General features: G+C 46.5%; 1 protein-coding gene across 1 annotated transcript; it reads left to right on the plus strand.

Moving 5' to 3' along the window:
- The first annotated feature begins 18,672 nt into the window (after positions 1–18,672).
- LOC123064997 (F-box protein At1g10780) lies at positions 18,673–20,508 on the plus strand. The gene is made up of 3 exons (XM_044488372.1): positions 18,673–19,547; positions 19,651–19,931; positions 20,019–20,508. The coding sequence occupies exons 1-3, from the start codon at positions 18,782–18,784 to the stop codon at positions 20,253–20,255; spliced, it is 1,284 nt and encodes a 427-aa protein (XP_044344307.1). The 5' UTR covers positions 18,673–18,781; the 3' UTR covers positions 20,256–20,508.
- The last annotated feature ends 896 nt before the right edge of the window (positions 20,509–21,404 follow it).

Below are 21,404 nucleotides of genomic sequence, written 5' to 3' on the forward strand. Positions count from 1 at the left end.
GCGCGCACGTGGCGTAGTAGAGGCGCGCACGTAGCATGTACACGTATGTACAGCGGCCAGGGTGCAAAAAAGTAAATACGACCACGTACATATATAGGGCAGGGTCTCGAATGCCTACTCGCGCATATGTACGGCCAGGGCTCGTGTACATGGCTGGGTCGGAACGGAGAACCCGCATCGTCGTCGTGTTCATGGGGAGCCAACCGTCTGGGTCGGAATGGAATGCATCGTCGTATTCATCGGGAGGGCTTGGATGGAACAACCGATGGAAATGAGGCCTGGCATACCGCAGAACGGAGGAAACGGCCTTGTGTTCGACCGGCCATAGTCGAAATGGGATCATGTTCATCGGGAGGGGCTGGTGTACCGCAAAATAGAGGAAACAAACTTCTGCTCGACCTCCTATGGTCCAAACGGGGTCCTGTTGATCGGGAGGGGTGTGGCGTACCACAAAATGGAGGAAACAGACTTGTGTTGGAGCGCTACGGTCGAAACGGGGGTCATGTTCATCGGGAGGGGTGTGGCGTACCGCAAAACGGGACTCCACGAGATACAGCTCATCTCCACCGTTGACCTCCTCTAGCCTCCATGGGCTACGGTTCATCCACCGTCGACCTCCTTCAGCCTCCACCTGCGACTGTTCATCCACGGGCTCCTGTTCATCCAGCCTCCACCGCACGCTCCTCCACCGGCTACTATTCAACCAACCCTCTCCACGGGGTCCTGTTCAACCACCCCTCCATGGGCTACTGTTCATCCAGCCCTCCACCGGCTACTGTTCAACCAGCCTTCCACCGGCTACTGTTCAACCTTCCCTCCACAGGGACCTATTCATCCATCCCTCCGCGGGGTCCTGTTCATCCATGCCCAACCGGGGATCGATCGGGGTCCTATTCATCCAGCGGCAACACCACAAGGTCCTGTTCATCCAAACCCCCATCGGGAGCTGTTCATCCAAACCCCCCAACAACATTCACTGTTCATCGAGAGGCATCATCGATCGGCTTTAGTTAGCAGCAGTAGCGAAGGAATCGCTCGATCGGGTTCAGTTAACAGCCATCGATCGATTGCTCGGGTTCAGTAACGCATAGCCTGCAGTGCAATCGCTCGAGTTCAGTTAGAGCCCAACGCCTCGCACCCACGCGCGTATGTGTACGAGAGAAATGCGCATCGCTCGGCCCCCGACCACCCACCGTAACCGGGAACTCCCCAATATTTTCCTCGCCCTTGCTTCTACCACAGTTTTTTCCGTCATGCACGACCCAAAGAATGTCATGCAGCTGCATCTCCAGCCCACCCAGGACGAAAAGCCCATTTTCGGTCATGATTTTTTGTCATAGAAGTAGGAGCCCACCACATCTACGATGATACAAGATTTTGTCACAATTATCATCATAGAAGTGTCATAAGTATGACAGGAAAAAAATCATTCGACCCAAAATGTCACGGATGTGACTTTTTTTGAAGTGTGCTTAAGTGAAGCCCTCCCCCGGTAACATCATCAACACCGTCGCCACGTCGTCGTGCTGACAGAACTTTCCCTCGACCCTCTACTGGATCAAGAGCTCGAGGGACGTCATCATGCTGAATGTGTGCTGAACACGGAGGTGTCGTACGTTCGGTACTTGGATCGGTTGGTGTGAAGACGTTCGACTACATCAACTGTGTTACTAAACTCATCCGCTTTTGGTCTACAAGGGTGCGTGGACACACTCTCCCGTCTCGTTGCTATGTATCTCCTAGATAGATCTTGCGTGATCGTACATTTTTTTTGAATTACTACGTTCCCCAACAGTGGTATCAGAGTCAGGTCTATGCGTAGATGTTTTATGCACGAGTAGAACACAAAGAGTTGTGGGCACTAATAGTCATAATGCTTACCACCAACATCTTACTTTGATTTAGCGGTATTGTTGGATGAAGTGGCCCGGACTGACATTACATGACCGCGTTCATGAGACTGGTTCTACCGATGTGCTTTTGCACATAGGTGGCTGGCAGGTGTCTGTTTCTCCAACTTTAGTTGAATCGAGTTTGACTACGGCCGGTCCTTGTTGATGGTTAAAACAACACACTTGGCAAAAAATCGTTGTGGTTTTGATGCGTAGGTAAGAACGGTTCTTGCTAGAAGCCCGTAGCAGCCACGTAAAACTGCAACAACAAAGTAGAGGACGTCTAACTTGTTTTTGCAGGGCTTCTCGTGATGTGATATGGTCAAGACATGATGTGATATAAATTGTTGTATGAGATGATCATGTTTTATAACAGAGTTATCGGCAACTGGCAGGAGCCATATGGTTGTTGCTTTATTGTATGAAATGCAATCTCCATGTAATTGCTTTACTTTATTACTAAGCGGTAGCAATAGTCATAGTAGCAACAGTTGGCGTGACGACAATGATGCTACGATGGAGATCAAGGTGTTAAGCCGGTGACGATGGAGATCATGACGATGCTTCAATGATGGAGATCATGAGCACAAGATGGCGATGGCCTATCGTCTCACATATTTTGATTGCATGTGATGTTTATCTTTTTATGCATCTTATTTTGCTTAGTACGGCGGTAGCATTATAAGATAATCCCTTACTAAATTTCAAGGTATAAGTGTTCTCCCTGGGTATGCACCATTGCTACAGTTCATCGTGCCGAGACACCAGGTGATGATCGGGTGTGATAAGCTCTACGTTCACATACAACGGGTGCAAGCCAGTTTTGCACATGCAGGATACTCGGGTTAAAATTGACGAGCCTAGCATATGCACATATGGCCTTGGAACACTGAGACCGAAAGGTCGAACGTGAATCATATAGTAGATATGATCAACATAGTGATATTCACCATTGAAAACTACTCCATCTCACATGATGATCGGATATGGTTTAGTTGATTTGGATCACGTGATCATTTAGATGACTAGAGGGATGTCTATCTAAGTGGGAGTTCTTAAGTAATATGATTAATTAAACTTTAATTTATCATGAACTTAGTCCTGATAGTTTTTGCATGTCTATGTTGTTGTAGATCAATGGCCCATGCTACCGTTCCCTTGAATTTTAGTGTGTTCCTAGAGAAAGCTAGGTTGAAAGAGTGATGGTAGCAATTACACGGACTGGGTCCGTAACTTGAGGATTATCCTTATTGCTTCATAGAAGAATTACGTCCTAGAAGCACCGCTAGGTGTACCACCTGCGCCAGCAACTGCAGACATTGTGAATGCCTGGTAGACGCGCGTTGAGGACTACTTGATAGTTCAGCGTGCCATGCTTTACGGCTTAGAATCGGGACTTCAAAGACGTTTTGAACATCATGGAGCATATGAGATGTTCCAAGAGTTGAAGTTAATATTTCAAGCAAATGCCCGAGTTGAGAGATATTAAGTCTCCCACAAGTTCTATAGCTGCAAAATGGAGGAGAATAGTTCTGTCAGTGAACACATACTCAGAATGTCTAGGTACCATAAGCACTTGACTCAGCTAGGAGTTAATCTTCTTGATGATAGTGTCATTGACAGAGTTCTTCAATCACTGCCACCAACCTATAAAGGCTGCGTGATGAACTATAATATGCAAGGGATGACGAAAATGATTCCCGAGCTCTTCACAATGCTAAAGGTTGTGGAGGTAGAAATCAAGGAGCATCAAGTGTTGATGGTCAACAAGACCACTAGTTTCAAGAAAAAGGGCAAAGGGAAGAAGGGGAACTTCAAGAAGAATAGCAAGCAAGTTGCTACTTCCGGGAAGAAGCCCAAGTCTGGACCTAAGCCTAAAACTGAGTGCTTCTACTACAAATGGACTAGTCACTGGAAGTGGAACTGCCCCAAGTATTTGGCGGATAAGAAGGATGGAAAAGTGAAAGGTATATTTGATATACATGTTATTGATGTGTACCTTACTAATGCTCGTAGTAGCGCCTGGGTATTTGATAATGGTTATGTTGCTCATATTTACAACTCTAGACAGGGGCTATGGATTAAATAAAGATCGGCTAAGGATGAGGTGATGATGCGTGTCGGAAATGGTTCCAAGGTCGATGTGATCGCCATCGGCACGCTACCTTTACATCTACCTTCGGGATTAGTTTTAGACCTGAATAATTGTTATTTGGTGCCAGCGTTGAGCATGAACATTATATCTGGATCTTGTTTAATGCGAGACGGTTATTCATTTAAATTAGAGAATAATGGTTGTTCTATTTATGTGAGTAGTATCTTCTATGGTCATGCACCCTTGTTGATGTTGGGGAATGTAGTAATTTCAAAAAAATTCCTATGCACACGCAAGATCATGGTGATGCATAGAAACGAGAGGGGAGAGTGTTGTCCACGTACCCTCATAGACCAAAAGCGGAAGCGTTAACACAACGCGGTTGATGTAGTCGTACGTATTCACGGTCCGACCGATCAAGTACCAAACGTACGGCACCTCCGAGTTCAGCACACGTTCAGCTCGATGACGTCCCTCGAACTCCGATCCGGCCGAGCTTTGAGGGAGAGTTCCGTCAGCACGATGGCGCGGTGACGATGATGATGTTCTATCGACGCAGGGCTTCGACTAAGCACCACTACGATATTATCGAGGTGGATTATGGTGGAGTGGGGCACCGCACACGGCTAAAAGATCCAATGGATCAACTGTTGTATCTCCAAGGGGTGCTGTTGGGGAACGTTGCAGAAAATAAAAAATTTCCTATGGTTTCACCAAGATCCATCTATGAGTTCATCTAAGCAACGAGTGAAAGGAGAGATGCATCTACATACCACTTTGTAGATCGCGAGCGGAAGCGTTCAAAAGAACGGGGTTGAGGTAGTCGTTCTCGTCGTGATCCTATCACCGGAGATCCTAGCGCTGAACGGACGGCACCTCCGCGTTCAACACACATACGGTTAGCGTGAAGTCTCCTCCGTCTAGATCCAGCAAGGGGGAAGGAGAGGTTGATGATGATCCAGCAGCAGGACGGCGTGGTGGTGGATGCAGCAGAACTCCGGCAGGGCTTCACCAAGCTGCTGCGGGAGGAGGACGAGATGTAGCAGGGGGAGGGAGGCGCCAAGACTTGGGTGCGGCTGCCCTCCCCCCTGCCCTCCTTTATATAGGCCCCCAGGGGGGGCGCCGGCCCTGGGAGATGCAATCTTCCAAGGGGGCGGCGGCCAGGGGGGGTGGAGTGCCCCCCAAGGCAAGTGGTGCGCCCCCCCCCCACCTAGGGTTTCCAACCCTAGGCGCAGGGGGGGCAAGGGGGGCGCACCAGCCCACTAGGTGCTGGTTCCCCTCCCACTTCAGCCCACGGGGCCCTCCGGGATAGGTGGCCCCACCCGGTGGACCCCCGGGACCCTTTCGGTGGTCCCGGTACAATACCGGGTGACCCCGAAACTTTCCCGATGGCCGAAACAGCACTTCCTACATAGTTTTCTTTACCTCCGGACCATTCCGGAACTCCTCGTGACATCCGGGATCTCATCCTGGACTCCGAACAACATTCGGTTTGCTGCATACTCATATTCATACAACCCTAGCATCGCCGAACCTTAAGTGTGTAGACCCTACGGGTTCGGGAGACATGCAGACATGACCGAGACGGCTCTCCGGTCAATAACCAACAGCTGAATCTGGATACCCATGTTGGCTCCCACATACTCCTCGATGATCTCATCGGATGAACCACGATGTCAAGGGTTCAAGCAACCCCGTATACTATTCCCTTTGTCAGACGGTATGTTACTTGCCCGAGACTCGATCGTCGGCATCCCAATACCTCGTCCAGTCTCGTTACCGGCAAGTCACTTTACTCGTACCGTAATGCATGATCCCGTGACCAGACACTTGGTCACTTTGAGCTCATTATGATGATGCACTACCGAGTGGGCCCAGTGATACCTCTCCGTAACACGGAGTGACAAATCCCAGTCTCGATCCGTGTCAACCCAACAGACACTTTCGGAGATACCTGTAGTGCACCTTTATAGTCACCCAGTTACGTTGTGACGTTTGGTACACCCAAAGCACTCCTACGGTATCCGGGAGTTACACGATCTCATGGTCTAAGGAAGAGATACTAGACATTGGAAAAGCTCTAGCAAAACGAACTACACGATCTTGTGCTATGCTTAGGAATGGGTCTTGTCCATCACATCATTCTCCTAATGATGTGATCCCGTTGTCAACGACATCTAATGTCCATAGTGAGGAAACCATGACTATCTGTTGACCAACGAGCTAGTCAACTAGAGGCTTACTAGGGACGTATTGTGGTCTATGTATTCACACGTGTATTACAATTTCCGGATAATACAATTATAGCATGAATAAAATACAATTATCATGAACAAGGAAATATAATAATAATCCATTTATTATTGCCTCTAGGGCATATTTCCAACAGTCTCCCACTTGCACTAGAGTCACTAATCTAGTTACATTGTGATGAATCGAACACCCATAGAGTTCTGGTGTTGATCATGTTTTGCTCACGAGAGAGGTTTAGTCAACGGATCTGCGACATTCAGATCCGTATGTACTCTGCAAATATGTATGTCTCCATCTTGAACATTTTCACGGATGGAGTTGAAGCGACGCTTGATGTGCCTGGTCTTCTTGTGAAACCTGGGCTCCTTGGCAAGGGCAATAGCTCCAGTGTTGTCACAGAAGAGTTTGATCGGCCCCGACGCATTGGGTATGACTCCTAGGTCGGTGATGAACTCCTTCACCCAAATTGCTTCATGCGCTGCCTCCGAGGCTGCCATGTACTCCGCTTCACATGTAAATCCCGCCACGACGCTCTGCTTGCAGCTGCACTAGCTTACTGCTCCACCATTCAACATATACACGTATCCGGTTTGTGACTTAGAGTCATCCAGATCTGTGTCGAAGCTAGCGTCGACGTAACCCTTTACGACGAGCTCTTTGTCACCTCCATAAACGAGAAACATGTCCTTTGTCCTTTTCAGGTACTTCAAGATATTCTTGACCGCTGTCCAGTGTTCCTTGCCGGGATTACTTTGGTACCTTCCTATCAAACTTACAACAAGGTTTACATCAGGTCTGGTACACAGCATGGCATACATAATAGATCCTATGGCTAAGGCATAGGGGATGACGCTCATCTCTTCTTTATCTTTTGCCGTGGTCGGGCATTGAGCTGAGCTCAATCTCACACCTTGCAGTACAGGCAAGAACCCTTTCTTGGACTGATCCATTTTGAACTTCTTCAAAATCTTATCAAGGTATGCTTTTGTGAAAGACCTATGAGGCGTCTCGATCTATCCCTATAGATCTTGATGCCTAATTTGTAAGCAGCTTCTCCAAGGTCCTTCATTGAAAAACACTTATTCAAGTAGGCCTTAATGCTGTCCAAGAATTCTATATCATTTCCCATCAAAAGTATGTCATCTACATATAATATGAGAAATGCTACAGAGCTCCCACTCACTTTCTTGTAAACGCAGGCTTCTCCATAAGTCTGCATAAACCTAAACGCTTTGATCATCTCATCAAAGCGAATGTTCTAACTCCGAGATGCTTGCACCAGCCCATAAATGGATCGATGGAGCTTGCAGACTTTGTTAGCATTCTTAGGATCGACAAAACCTTCCGGCTGCATCATATACAGCTCTTCCTTAAGATAGCCGTTAAGGAATGCCGTTTTGACGTCCATCTGCCATATCTCATAATCATAGTATGCAGCAATTGCTAACATGATTCGGACAGACTTAAGCTTCCCTACGGGAGAGAAAGTCTCATCGTAGCCAATCCCTTGAACTTGCCGATAACCCTTAGCGACAAGTCGAGCTTTATAGATGGTGACATTACCATCCGCGTCCGTCTTCTTCTTAAAGATCCATTTGTTTTCTATCGCTCGCCGATCATTGGGCAAGTCAGTCAAAGTCCATACTTTGTTTTCATACATGGATTCTATCTCGGATTGCATGGCTTCAAGCCATTTGTTGGAATCTGGGCCCGCCATCGCTTCTTCATAGTTCGAAGGTTCACCGTTGTCTAACAACATGATTTCCAGGACAGGGTTGCCATACCACTCTGGTGTGGAACGTGTCCTTGTGGACCTACGAAGTTCAGTAGCAACTTGATCAGAAGTACCTTGATCATCATCATTAATTTCCTCTCCAGTCGGTGTAGGCACCACAGGAACATTTTCCTGAGCTACACTACTTTCCGGTTCAAGAGGTAGTACTTCATCGAGTTCTACTTTCCTCCCACTTACTCCTTTTGAGAGAAACTCTTTTTCCAGAAAGGATCCGTTCTTGGCAACAAAGATCTTGCCCTCGGATCTTAAGTAGAAGGTATACCCAATGGTTTCCTTAGGGTATCCTATGAAGACGCATTTTTTCGACTTGGGTTCGAGCTTTTCAGGTTGAAGTTTCTTGACATAAGCATCGCATCCCCAAACTTTTAGAAACGACAGCTTAGGTTTCTTCCCAAACCATAATTCACACGGTGTCGTCTCAACGGATTTAGACAGTGCCCTATTTAAAGTGAATGTAGTTGTCTCTAGAGCGTATCCCCAAAATGATAGCGGTAAATCGGTAAGAGACATCATAGACCGCACCATATCCAATAGAGTGCAATTACGATGTTCGGACACACTATTACGCTGAGGTGTTCCAGGCGGCATGAGTTGTGAAAAGATTCCAGATTTTCTTAAGTGTGTACCAAATTTGTGACTTAAATATTCTCCTCCATGATCCGATCGTAAGAATTTTATCTTTCGGTCACATTGATTCTCTACTTCATTCTGAAATTCCTTGAACTTTTCAAAGGTCTCAGACTTGTGTTTCATCAAGTAGACATACCCATATCTACTCAAGTCATCAGTGAGAGTGAGAACATAACAATATCCTCCGTGAGCCTCAACGCTCATTGGACCACACACATCAGTATGTATGATTTCCAATAAGTTGGTTGCTCGCTCCATTGTTCCGGAGAACGGGGTCTTGGTCATTTTGCCCATGAGGCATGGTTCGCATGTGTCAAATGATTCATAATCTAGAGACTCTAAAAGTCCATCAGCATGGAGCTTCTTCATGCGCTTGACACCAATGTGACCAAGGCGGCAGTGCCACAAGTATGTGGGACTATCGTTATCAACTTTACATCTTTTGGTATTCACACTATGAATATGTGTAACATTACGTTCGAGATTCATTAAGAATAAACCATTGACCATCGGGGCATGACCATAAAACATATCTCTCATATAAATAGAACAACCATTATTCTCGGATTTAAATGAGTAGCCATCTCGTATCAAACGAGATCCAGATACAATGTTCATGCTCAAACTTGGCACTAAATAACAATTATTGAGGTTTAAAACTAATCCCGTAGGTAAATGTAGAGGTAGCGTGCCGACGGCGATCACATCGACCTTGGAACCATTCCCGACGCGCATCGTCACCTCGTCCTTCGCCAGTCTCCGCTTATTCCGCAGCTCCTGCTGTGAGTTACAAATGTGAGCAACGGCGCCAGTATCAAATACTCAGGAGTTACTACGAGTACTGGTAAGGTACACATCAATTACATGTATATCAAATATACCTTTAGTGTTGCCGGCCTTCTTGTCCGCTAAGTATTTGGGGCAGTTTCGCTTCCAGTGACCCTTCCCTTTGCAATAAAAGCACTTAGTCTCAGGCTTGGGTCCATTCTTTGACTTCTTCCCGGCAACTGGCTTACCGGGTGCGGCAACATCTTTGCCATCCTTCTTGAAGTTTTTCTTACCCTTGCCCTTCTTGAACTTAGTGGTCTTATTGACCATCAACACTTGATGTTCTTTCTTGATTTCAACCTCTGCTGACTTCAACATTGAAAATACTTCAGGAATGGTCTTCACCATCCCCTGCATATTGTAGTTCAACACAAAGCTCTTGTAGCTCGGTGGGAGCGACTGAAGGATTCTGTCAATGCCCGCCTCGTCCGGGAGGTTGATCTCCAGCTGGGACAGGCGGTTGTGCAACCCAGACATTTTGAGTATGTGCTCACTGACAGAACTGTTTTCCTCCATCTTACAACTATAGAACTTGTCGGAGACTTCATATCTCTCAACCCGGGCATGAGCTTGGAAAACCATTTTCAGCTCCTCAAACATCTCATATGCTCCGTGTTTCTCAAAACGCTTTTGGAGCCCTGGTTCTAAGCTGTAAAGCATGCCGCACTGAACGAGGGAGTAATCATCAGCACGTGATTGCCAAGTGTTCATAACGTCTTGGTTCTCTGGGATGGGTGCTTCACCTAGCGGTGCATCTAGGACATAATCTTTCTTGGCTGCTATGAGGATGATCCTCAGGTTCCGGACCCAGTCCGAATAGTTACTGCCATCATCTTTCAGCTTGGTTTTCTCCAGGAACGCGTTGAAGTTCATCTTGACATGAGCGTTGGCCATTTGATCTACAAGACATATTTTGCAAAAGTTTTAGACTAAGTTCATGATAATTAAGTTCATCTAATCAAATTATTTAATGAACTCCCACTTAGATTAGACATCCCTCTAGTCATCTAAGTGTTACACGATCCGAGTCGACTAGGCCGTGTCCGATCATCACGTGAGACGGACTAGTCATCATCGGTGAACATCTCCATGTTGATCGTATCTTCCATACGACTCATGTTCGACCTTTCGGTCTCTGTGTTCCGAGGCCATGTCTGTACATGCTAGGCTCGTCAAGTTAACCCTAAGTGTTCTGCATGTGTAAATCTGTCTTACACCCGTTGTATGTGAACGTAAGGATCTATCACACCCAATCATCACGTGGTGCTTCGAAACGACGAACTTTAGCAACGGTGCACAATTAGGGGGAACACTTTCTTGAAATTATTATAAGGGATCATCTTATTTACTACCGCCGTTCTAAGTAAACAAGATGCATAAAACATAATAAACATCACATGCAATTATATAGTAGTGACATGATATGGCCAATATCATATAGCTCCTTCGATCTCCATCTTCGGGGCTCCATGATCATCTTCGTCACCGGCATGACACCATGATCTCCATCATCATGATCTCCATCATTGTGTCTTCATGAAGTTGTCACGCCAACGACTACTTCTACTTCTATGGCTAACGCGTTTAGCAATAAAGTAAAGTAATTTACATGGCGTTCTTCAATGACACGCATGTCATACAAAAAATAAAGACAACTCCTATGGCTCCTGCCGGTTGTCATACTCATCGACATGCAAGTCGTGATTCCTATTACAAGAACATGATCTCATACATCACAATATATCATTCATCATTCATCACAACTTCTGGCCATATCACATCACATGACAATTGCTGCAAAAACAAGTTAGACATCCTCTAATTGTTGTTGCATCTTTTACGTGGCTGCAATTGGGTTCTAGCAAGAACGTTTTCTTACCTACGAATAACCACAACGTGATTTTGTCAACTTCTATTTACCCTTCATAAGGACCCTTTTCATTGAATCCGCTCCAACTAAAGTAGGAGAGACAGACACCCGCTAGCCACCTTATGCAACTAGTGCATGTCAGTCGGTGGAACCTGTCTCACGTAAGCGTACGTGTAAGGTCGGTCCGGGCCGCTTCATCCCACAATACCGCTGAAGCAAGAAAAGACTAGTAGCAGCAAGCAAGTTGACAAGATCTACGCCCACAACAAAATTGTGTTCTACTCGTGCAATAGAGAACTACGCATAGACCTAGCTCATGATGCCACTGTTGGGGAACGTTGCAGAAAATAAAAAATTTCCTACGGTTTCACCAAGATCCATCTATGAGTTCATCTAAGCAACGAGTGAAAGGAGAGATGCATCTACATACCAATTTGTAGATCGCGAGAGGAAGCGTTCAAAAGAACGGGGTTGAGGTAGTCGTTCTCGTCGTGATCCTATCACCGGAGATCCTAGCGCCGAACGGACGGCACCTCCGCGTTCAACACACGTACGGTTAGCATGACGTCTCCTCCGTCTTGATCCATCAAGGGGGAAGGAGAGGTTGATGATGATCCAGCAGCACGACGGCGTGGTGGTGGATGCAGCAGAACTCCGACAGGGCTTCGCCAAGCTGCTGCGGGAGGAGGACGAGATGTAGCAGGGGGAGGGAGGCGCCAAGACTTGGGTGCGGCTGCCCTCCCCCCTGCCCTCATTTATATAGGCCCCCAGGGGGGGGCGCCGGCCCTGGGAGATGCAATCTCCCAAGGGGGCGGCGGCCAGGGGGGGTGGAGTGCCCCCCAAGGCAAGTGGTGCCCCCCCCACCTAGGGTTTCCAACCCTAGGCGCAGGGGGGGCCCAAGGGGGGGCGCACCAGCCCACTAGGGGCTGGTTCCCCTCCCACTTCAGCTCACGGGGCCCTTCGGGATAGGTGGCCCCACCCGGTGGACCCCCGGGACCCTTCCGGTGGTCCCGATACAATACCGGGTGACCCCGAAACTTTCCCGATGGCCGAAACAACACTTCCTATATAGTTTTCTTTACCTCCGGACCATTTCGGAACTCCTCATGACGTCCTGGATCTCATCTGGGACTCCGAACAACATTCGGTTTGCTGCATACACATATTCATACAACCCTAGCGTCACCGAACCTTAAGTGTGTAGACCCTACGGGTTCGGGAGACATGCAGACATGACCGAGACGGCTCTCCAGTCAATAACCAACAGCGGGATCTGGATACCCATGTTGGCTCCCACATACTCCTCGATGATCTCATCGGATGAACCACGATGTCGAGGGTTCAAGCAACCCCGTATACTATTCCCTTTGTCAGATGGTATGTTACTTGCCCGAGACTCGATCGTCGGCATCCCAATACCTCGTTCAGTCTCGTTACCGGCAAGTCACTTTACTCGTACCGTAATGCATGATCCCGTGACCAGACACTTGGTCACTTTGAGCTCATTATGATGATGCACTACTGAGCGGGCCCAGTGATACCTCTCCGTAACACAGAGTGACAAATCCCAGTCTCGATCCGTGTCAACCCAACAGACACTTTCGGAGATACCTGTAGTGCACCTTTATAGTCACCCAGTTATGTTGTGACGTTTGGTACACCCAAAGCACTCCTACGGTATCCGGGAGTTACACGATCTCATGGTCTAAGGAAGAGATACTTGACATTGGAAAAGCTCTAGCAAAACGAACTACACGATCTTGTGCTATGCTTAGGAATGGGTCTTGTCCATCACATCATTCTCCTAATGATGTGATCCCGTTGTCAACGACATCTAATGTCCATAGTGAGGAAACCATGACTATCTGTTGACCAACGAGCTAGTCAACTAGAGGCTTACTAGGGACGTATTGTGGTCTATGTATTCACACATGTATTACGATTTCCGGATAATACAATTATAGCATGAATAAAAGACAATTATCATGAACAAGGAAATATAATAATAATCCATTTATTATTGCCTCTAGGGCATATTTCAAACAGGTGCCTCCCTCCCCGTATATAAAGGAGTGGAGGAGGGGGAGGGGGCCGACCACCCTAGGTGCGCCCCATGAGCAGTCCTACTTCCACCGGGAGTAGGACTGCCCCCTTCCAAGTGGGAGTAGGAGAGGAGAGGGAAGGAGAGAGAGGGAAAGGAAAGGGGGGCGCCGCCCCCCTCCTTGTCCAATTTGGACTGGGGGGAAGGGGGTGCGCGGCTGCCCTTGGCGCCCCTCCTTTTCTCCACTAGGGCCCAATAGGCCCATTAGTCTCCCCCGAGGGTTCCGGTAACCCCCCGGTACTTCGGTATATGCCCGATACTCCCCAAAACCATTCCGGTGTCCGAACATAGTCGTCCAATATATCAATCTTTATGTCTCAACCATTTCGAGACTCCTCGTTATGTCCGTGATCACATCCGGGACTCCGAACTACCTTCGGTACATCAAAACACTAAACTCATAATATAACCATCATCGAACTTTAAGCGTGCGGACCCTACGGGTTCGAGAACTATGTAGACATGACCAAGACATGTCTTCGGTCAATAACCAATAGCGGAAGCTGGATGCTCATATTGGCTCCCACATATTCGACGAAGATCTTTATCGGTCAAACCGCATAACAACATACGTTGTTTCCTTTGTCATCGGTATGTTACTTGCTCGAGATTCGATCGTCGGTATCTCAATACCTAGTTCAATCTCGTTACCGACAAGTCTCTTTACTCGTTATGTAATGCATCATCCCGTAACTAACTCATTAGTCACATTGCTTGCAAGGCTTATAGTGATGTGCATTACCAAGAGGGCCCAGAGATACCTCTCCGACAATCGGAGTGACAAATCCTAATCTCGAAATACGTCAACTCAACAAGTACCTTTGGAGACACCTGTAGAGCACCTTTATAATCACCCAATTACATTGTGACGTTTGGTAGCACACAAAGTGTTCCTCCGGTAAGCGGGAGTTACATAATCTCATAGTCATAGGAACATGTATAAGTCATGAAGAAAGCAATAGCAACATACTAAACGATCAAGTGCTAAGCTAACGAAATGGGTCAAGTCAATCACATCATTCTTCTAATGATGTGATCCCATTGATCAAATGATAACTCATATCTATGGTTAGGAAACTCAACCATCTTTGATCAATGAGCTAGTCAAGTAGAGGCATACTAGTGATACTATGTTTGTCTATGTATTCACACATGTATTATGTTTCCGGTTAATACAATTCTAGCATGAATAATAAACATTTATCATGAAATAAGGAAATAAATAATAACTTTATTATTGCCTCTAGGGCATATTTCCTTCAGCTGAGTGGTCTATTTTTGTTGAATCTCGATCGTGGTGATACACATGTTCATAATATTGAAGCCAAAAGATGCAAAGTTGATAACGATAGTGCAACTTATTTGTGGCACTGTAGTTTAGGTCATATTGGTGTAAAGCGCATGAACAAACTCCATGCTGATGGGCTTTTGGAACCACTTGATTATGAATCACTTGGTGTTTGCGAACCATGCCTCATGGGCAAGATGACTAAAACTCTGTTCTCCATAGCAATAGAACGAGGTACTAACTTATTGGAAATAATACATACAGATGTATGCGGGCCTAGAGTGTTGAGGCTCGTGTCGGTTATCGTTATTTTCTTACCTTCACAGATGATTTGAGCAGATATGGGTATATCTACTTAATGAAACATAAGTCTGAAACATTTGAAAAGTTCAAAGAATTTCAGAGTGAAGTGGAAAATCATCGTAACAAGAAAATAAAGTTTCTATGATCTGATCGTTGAGGCGAATATTTGAGTTACGAGTTTGGTCTTCATTTGAAACAATGTGGAATAGTTTCACAACTCACGCCACCTGAAACACCACAACGTAATGGTGTGTCCGAACGTCATAACCATACTTTATTGGATATGGTGCGATCTATGATGTCTCTTACTGATTTACCGCTATCATTTTGGAGTTATGCTTTAGAGACGGCTGCATTCACTTTAAATAGGGCACCATCGAAATCTGTTGAAACGACGCCTTATGAACTGTGGTTTGGCAAGAAACCAAAGTTGCCGTTTCTTAAAGTTTGAGGCTGCGATGCTTATGTGAAAAAGTTTCAACCTGATAAGCTCGAACCCAAATCGGAGAAATGTGTCTTCATAGGATACCCAAAGGAAACTGTTGGGTACACCTTCTATCACAGATCCGAAGGCAAGACATTCGTTGCTAAGAATGGATCCTTTCTAGAGAAGGAGTTTCTCTCGAAAGAAGTGAGTGGGAGGAAAGTATAACTTGATGAGGTAATTGTACCTTCTCCCGAATTGGAAAGTAGTTCATCACAGAAATCAGTTCTAGTGATTCCTACACCAATTAGTGAGGAAGCTTATGATGATGATCATGGAACTTCAGATCAAGTTACTACCGAACCTCGTAGGTCTTCCAGAGTACGGTCCGCACCAGAGTGGTACGGTAATCCTGTTCTGGAAGTCATGTTAGTAGACCATGATGAACCTACAAACTATGATGAAGCGATGATGAGCCCAGATTCCGCGAAATGGCTTGAGGCCATGAAATCTGAGATGTGATCCATGTATGAGAACAAAGTGTGGACTTTGGTGGACTTGCCCGATGATGGGCAAGCCATAGAATATAAATGGATCTTCAAGAAGAAGACTGACGCTGGCGGTAGTGTTACTGCCTACAAAGCTCGACTTGTTGCGAAATGTTTTCGACAAGTTCAAGGAGTTGACTACGATGAGACCCTCTCACCCATAGCGATGCTTAAGTCTGCCTGAATCATGTTAGCAATTGCCGCATTTTATGATTATGAAATTTGGCAGATGGATGTCAAAACTACATTCCTTAATGGATTTCTTGAAGAAGAGTTGTATATGATGCAACTAGAAGGTTTTGTCGATCCAAAGGGTGCTAAGAAAGTGTGCAAGCTCCAACGATCCATTTATGGACTAGTGCAACCCTCTCGAAGTTGGAATAAACGCTTGATAGTGTGATCAAAGCATATGGTTTTATACAGACTTTTGGAGAAGCTTGTATTTACAACAAAGTGAATGGGAGCTGTGTAGCATTTCTAATATTATATGTGGATGACATATTATTGATTGGAGATACTTGAATAAGAGTTTTTCAATGAAAGACCTCGGTGAAGCTGCTTACATATTGGGCATCAAGATCTATAGAGATAGATCAAGACGCTTAATTGGACTTTCACAAAGCACATACCTTGATAAAGTTTTGAAGAAGTTCAAAATGGATCGGTCAAAGCATAATAGACAATCTCTTAATCGTGTGCGGTGCCCCCTCCACAGTTTAACACCTTGGTCATATCGTCGTACTGCTTAGGCGAAGCCCTGCGCCGGTAACATCATCAACACCGTCACCATGCGTCATGTTGACGGAACTCTCCCTCGACCCTCTACTGGATCAAGAGCTCGAGGGACATCATCGTGCTGAACGTGTGCTGAACACGGAGGTGCCGTACGTTCGGTACTTGGATCGGTTGGATTGTGAAGACGTTCGACTACATCAACCGCGTTACTAAACACTTCCGCTTTTTGTCTACGAGTGTACATGGACACACTCCGTCTCGTTGCTATGCATCTCATAGATAGATCTTGCATGATCGTAGGATTTTTTTTGAATTACTACGTTCCCCAACAGCATCATGTACTACCCTCTCAATCCCAAGGGCAGCCCATACTGCCTTTGCTCTCACGCAGTTAAATAAAAAGCATGCTTGATATCTTCTGCTCCTGGGTGTGACCGGGAACCACCATGGCGACTCAGACTAGTGCTATCATTGTATGTATGCTCCCATTCTTTATAGTAGGTTGACCGTATCGAGAAAATCCCGCTTTTTGTAAGGTGCCATGCAACCTAATCAGCTCGATTTATGCCGAAAAGGTACGAAGTTGGACAAAATTGGGACTGACCTCTCAAAAAAATATTTCAGAAACGCGGCACGCCACACTCTCCGATCGCGCTGCCAGCGTGGCACCTACGAAGCTAATTGGTTCGCTGTCAAAGTTTGGGAGTGCTAATATTTGGCAAGCCAACATTTGGCAAAACTAAAAATTGCCAAAAAATGGCAACTTTTTGAGAGGTGGGCAAGAACCAACTAGTAGCCAACCAATCGAGAGCCAAATTTTTAGACTTGCCAACAATTGGCATTGCCAAATATTGGCACCAAACTAGTTACATGTCCTGCGTGACGGAAAGACGAGATACTTATAACTTTGTAAAAAAAGGCGAGATACTTATGATTAACATTTTTGAAAAATTATGTCTAATGACTACTTTCGTCCTGCGTAAATTTTTGGTATATATAAGGATAATTTTTTCAAATAGATGATTATCATTTCCCCCCAATTTGTTGTGTTTGACGATTACATTTTTTTCCTACACATTGTACATTTTCGGTATATGCCAGAAACATGTTTTCTACACATTTAACCTTTTAAAATATATGATTAACATTTTTCTGATACATGATCAACATTAAAAAATTTATATTAATATGTTCAATTTGTTTATGCATGTTCCACATCTTTTCGTATACATCAGAATATTTGCTGTATATACATTTAACATTTTGTAAATACATGATCAGCATTTTCTTTCATACACATTTTATCATATACATGATAAATATTTTTCTGTGCACATTCAATATTTTCAAATGATTGATTAAATTTTTAAATACTTAATTATTTAAAAAAATGCATGATGAACTTTCTTCAGACACATTGTATATCGTTTTGTATACACTTTTCATATACATGAGAAACATTTTCTATACACACATTTAATTTGTTTCAAATGTTTGGCTAATATATTTTAATGTTTCATGTAAGTGTTTATATATATATATATATAATTAGGAAGTATAAACAGAATTTAAAAAGAAAGCAAAGAACGAGAAAAAGGACAGGAAAAAAACGAGGCAGTGGCATCACGCGCGCTGCGCCGGCCCATTTAGGGAGGCGCCTGAAGCGAGCTGACGCTCTGTCTCGCTTCAAGCGAGACGTAGTCGCCCCTAGGCCGTCTGTCGCCCAACGGGGCGGGCCGGGCCACCAACGTTCTTTTGCTCGGTGGCTTCTTCCGCTCCAAACTCCAGCGGAACTGCGGAACCCGCAAAAATTTCGAAAACGGAGACGCTGGCGCTCCCTCCCGCACGCCGCGCCTCCACCCGATTTCCAAATTCCAATTCCAGTTTCCCTCCCGTCTCGCACCCCATCTCCCCCCCATTTAAATTTCGAACGCCTCTCATCTCACATCTCCCACACCATCCACCAGCCCCCGATTCATCCCCCCGCATCTCGCCCCGCCTGCGCATTCCGCCGAGCGCATGGAGTGCGGCGGCGACGGCGGCGGGATGGACGCGCTGCCGGACGGCGTGGTGCAGGCCATCCTCTCCCGGCTCAGCAGCGCCCGCGACGTGGCCGCCTGCGCGGGCGTCTCCCGCTGCTGGCGCCACTGCGTGCCCTTCCTCCCGGCGCTCTACTTCCCGCGGAGCGCCTTCGACGTCGCGAGGCGCGGCGGCGTCGCGTGCGCCGACGACGCCATCGGCCGCATGGTCCAGGCCGCGGCGCGCCTCCAGGAGCTCGTCATCTACTGCCCCTTCTCCGCCGCGCAGCTCCCGCGCTGGCTCGCCGCGCGGAGCGCCTCGCTGCGCGTGCTCGAGCTCCGGGTCGACTCCGCCGCCGCCGCCGGGTCCGGATCCGGTCACCTCGACTGCGTCGCCGTCGCCCGCAACCTCGAGGAGCTGCGGCTCTGGGGGCTCACCATGACGCGCGAGCCGGCCTGGGGCCGGCTCGACCGGCTCCGCGTGCTGGAGATCGTCGGCGCGTCCCTGGCGGACCTCGCCGTCAGCGGCGCCGTCGACGCCTGCCCCAATCTCACCGACCTCGCCCTGCTCGGCTGCGAGTGCTCCGGCTCCGTGTTCTTGGCGATGCCCCTGCTCCAGCGCTGCCGCCTCGACTTCGTCGGCTCCGGCACCTGCTCGCTCGCGCTCGCCGCGCCCCTTGTCGAGTCCCTCGAGGTCCAGGGTTTCAACTACATCACCCTGCACGGCGGCGACCGCCTCAAACGCCTCACCATTTCCAAGAACACTGGTACGCACTGGACTGAACCCCCCACCCATGGCCTTCCAACGCAGTTTCAAACTTTCAATTCGTTTCATTCGGGTCTAATGTCAATTTCCGTTCAATCTTTCAGGGAGGGTGAATACTGTCGGGATAGACAGGCTCCCGGTGTTGGAGCAGCTGTCTCTGCGTGGCGTCCAGTGGAGCTGGGGAGCCGTCAGCCATGTGCTGCAATGCGGCGCCGAGGCGAAGCATCTGGTGATGAAGGTGGAGTTCTGCGGTGATTTCGACACTCTCCAGCCGTTTCCCGAGGTCGACCTCGTTGAGTTCTTCAACAGCCACCCGAAGCTCTGCAAGTTTGAGGTCCACGGCGCCATGTTTGCGTCGCTCTGCCAAAAGAACAGCCTGAAAAATGTGCGTCATATCCTACTGCTCATCAATTGCATCCTTTCACTTCACGCTGGTGTATGGCATGGCTAATTTGTTTCTCTGACATTGCAGTTGGACTCGAGGTTCCTGATATCTTCATTGGAGGAGGTCCTAATCACTGTGCGCTCACCCTTGAATGCTGAGCAGAAGCTGATCACCATTGAGTCCCTTGTCAGGTACAGTCCAAGGCTGCGGCGGATGGTCCTTAGGATCTCGCAGATGAAGAACTGCCACGAGGCTGCAGATGAATTCTTTGAAGAGGTTTCCAAGTTTGCGCATATGAGTAATGGCAGAGTGCGGATTGAATAGGAGGGGTGCCGCTGCATGGCTCAGTGCTTTGGCTCTTGTGGGTTGCGACTGAACCGATGAGGCTCTTATCGCGTGCTACTATTGAGCTCAATTCTGCTTGAGTAGTTATGCTGTTTTGTTTGTCATTGTTCATGTGTGCTGGATCTTATCAGCATGCTTAGGGTGATTCTTTTGTCCTCTACTTGTTAAAATTTTGTACCTCGAATCTGTATTGCTCCTTGTTTTATGAGAAATAAGAAACTACTTTACTTCATTGCTCCTGCAACAGCAACTTATTTTCAGCCCTTGTGTATTTGATTCCATTCAATTCAATATAGCCTTGATTGATACAGTATGTCAAAGTGTTGATGATCTCAATGGGATATGTGAAAATTATGTATAATTTGAATGGGATATACCTAGAACCGCCAATAGTTTCTGAAAAACCACCTGATTTCTGTAGTTATTGCCTCAGCTGTCTGGGGAGTTTGCACCCTAGTTGATATGCTTGGTTAACTTTTGAAGTGGATGTGGACATTGCTATGTTTGATAAATCGTGATAATAAATGGTTTGTGTTTTCATGAAGACAAAAATAATTAAACCAAAACCCATGTTACGTAAAAACTGCTTAACAAAATGTGAAGATTTAATTAACAAACAGAAAAGTCCATAACAAAGGGAGTGATCTCCTGTATTATTTCAAGTGACATTATGCATAGCAATCTTCTGTACTCTTCCAACTGAGTACATCTTTGTTATGATTAGTATAGTTTATATTCACTAGCCAGTATGCAGTTGCAATTAGATGAAGCTCAGATCTGTAGATACGATTCACGGTAGGTGGATTTGATCCATCATATTACTAGTTTATGTTACGGATATCAATATCCTTAATATCCAAATGAGTGCTGCATTTTTGGGGATTGCCTTGCAATTCAATCTTGCATCCCTGTTGCAAGACCATGATGGACAATGGGCATGGTTATGTCAAGTTAAATACTCATTAATCAACCTGTATTTCTTGCAATCCTTTCTAGTCATATACAAGGTCCAAAGCTTGAGAAGTTGCGCCAATGAAGAAAAACTCTTTGGCATCTTGAACTAATAATTGCTCCTGCAGCCCCCGGAAGACTGTCATTATCGAAGATGCATCAACGTGCAGTTCAACC

Source organism: Triticum aestivum, chromosome 3B (genome assembly GCF_018294505.1).
Source record: "Triticum aestivum cultivar Chinese Spring chromosome 3B, IWGSC CS RefSeq v2.1, whole genome shotgun sequence".
Lineage (NCBI taxonomy): Eukaryota > Viridiplantae > Streptophyta > Magnoliopsida > Poales > Poaceae > Triticum > Triticum aestivum.

What these genes read in the sequence shown, in the direction of transcription:
- LOC123064997 (XM_044488372.1), top strand. Translation starts at nt 18,782, where the DNA reads ATGGAGTGCGGCGGCGACGGCGGCGGGATGGACGCGCTGCCGGACGGC. An exon ending in CACCATTTCCAAGAACACTG is followed by an intron (nt 19,548 to 19,650) that starts GTACGCACTGGA and finishes TCAATCTTTCAG; the next exon opens with GGAGGGTGAATACTGTCGGG. An exon ending in AAAAGAACAGCCTGAAAAAT is followed by an intron (nt 19,932 to 20,018) that starts GTGCGTCATATC and finishes CTGACATTGCAG; the next exon opens with TTGGACTCGAGGTTCCTGAT.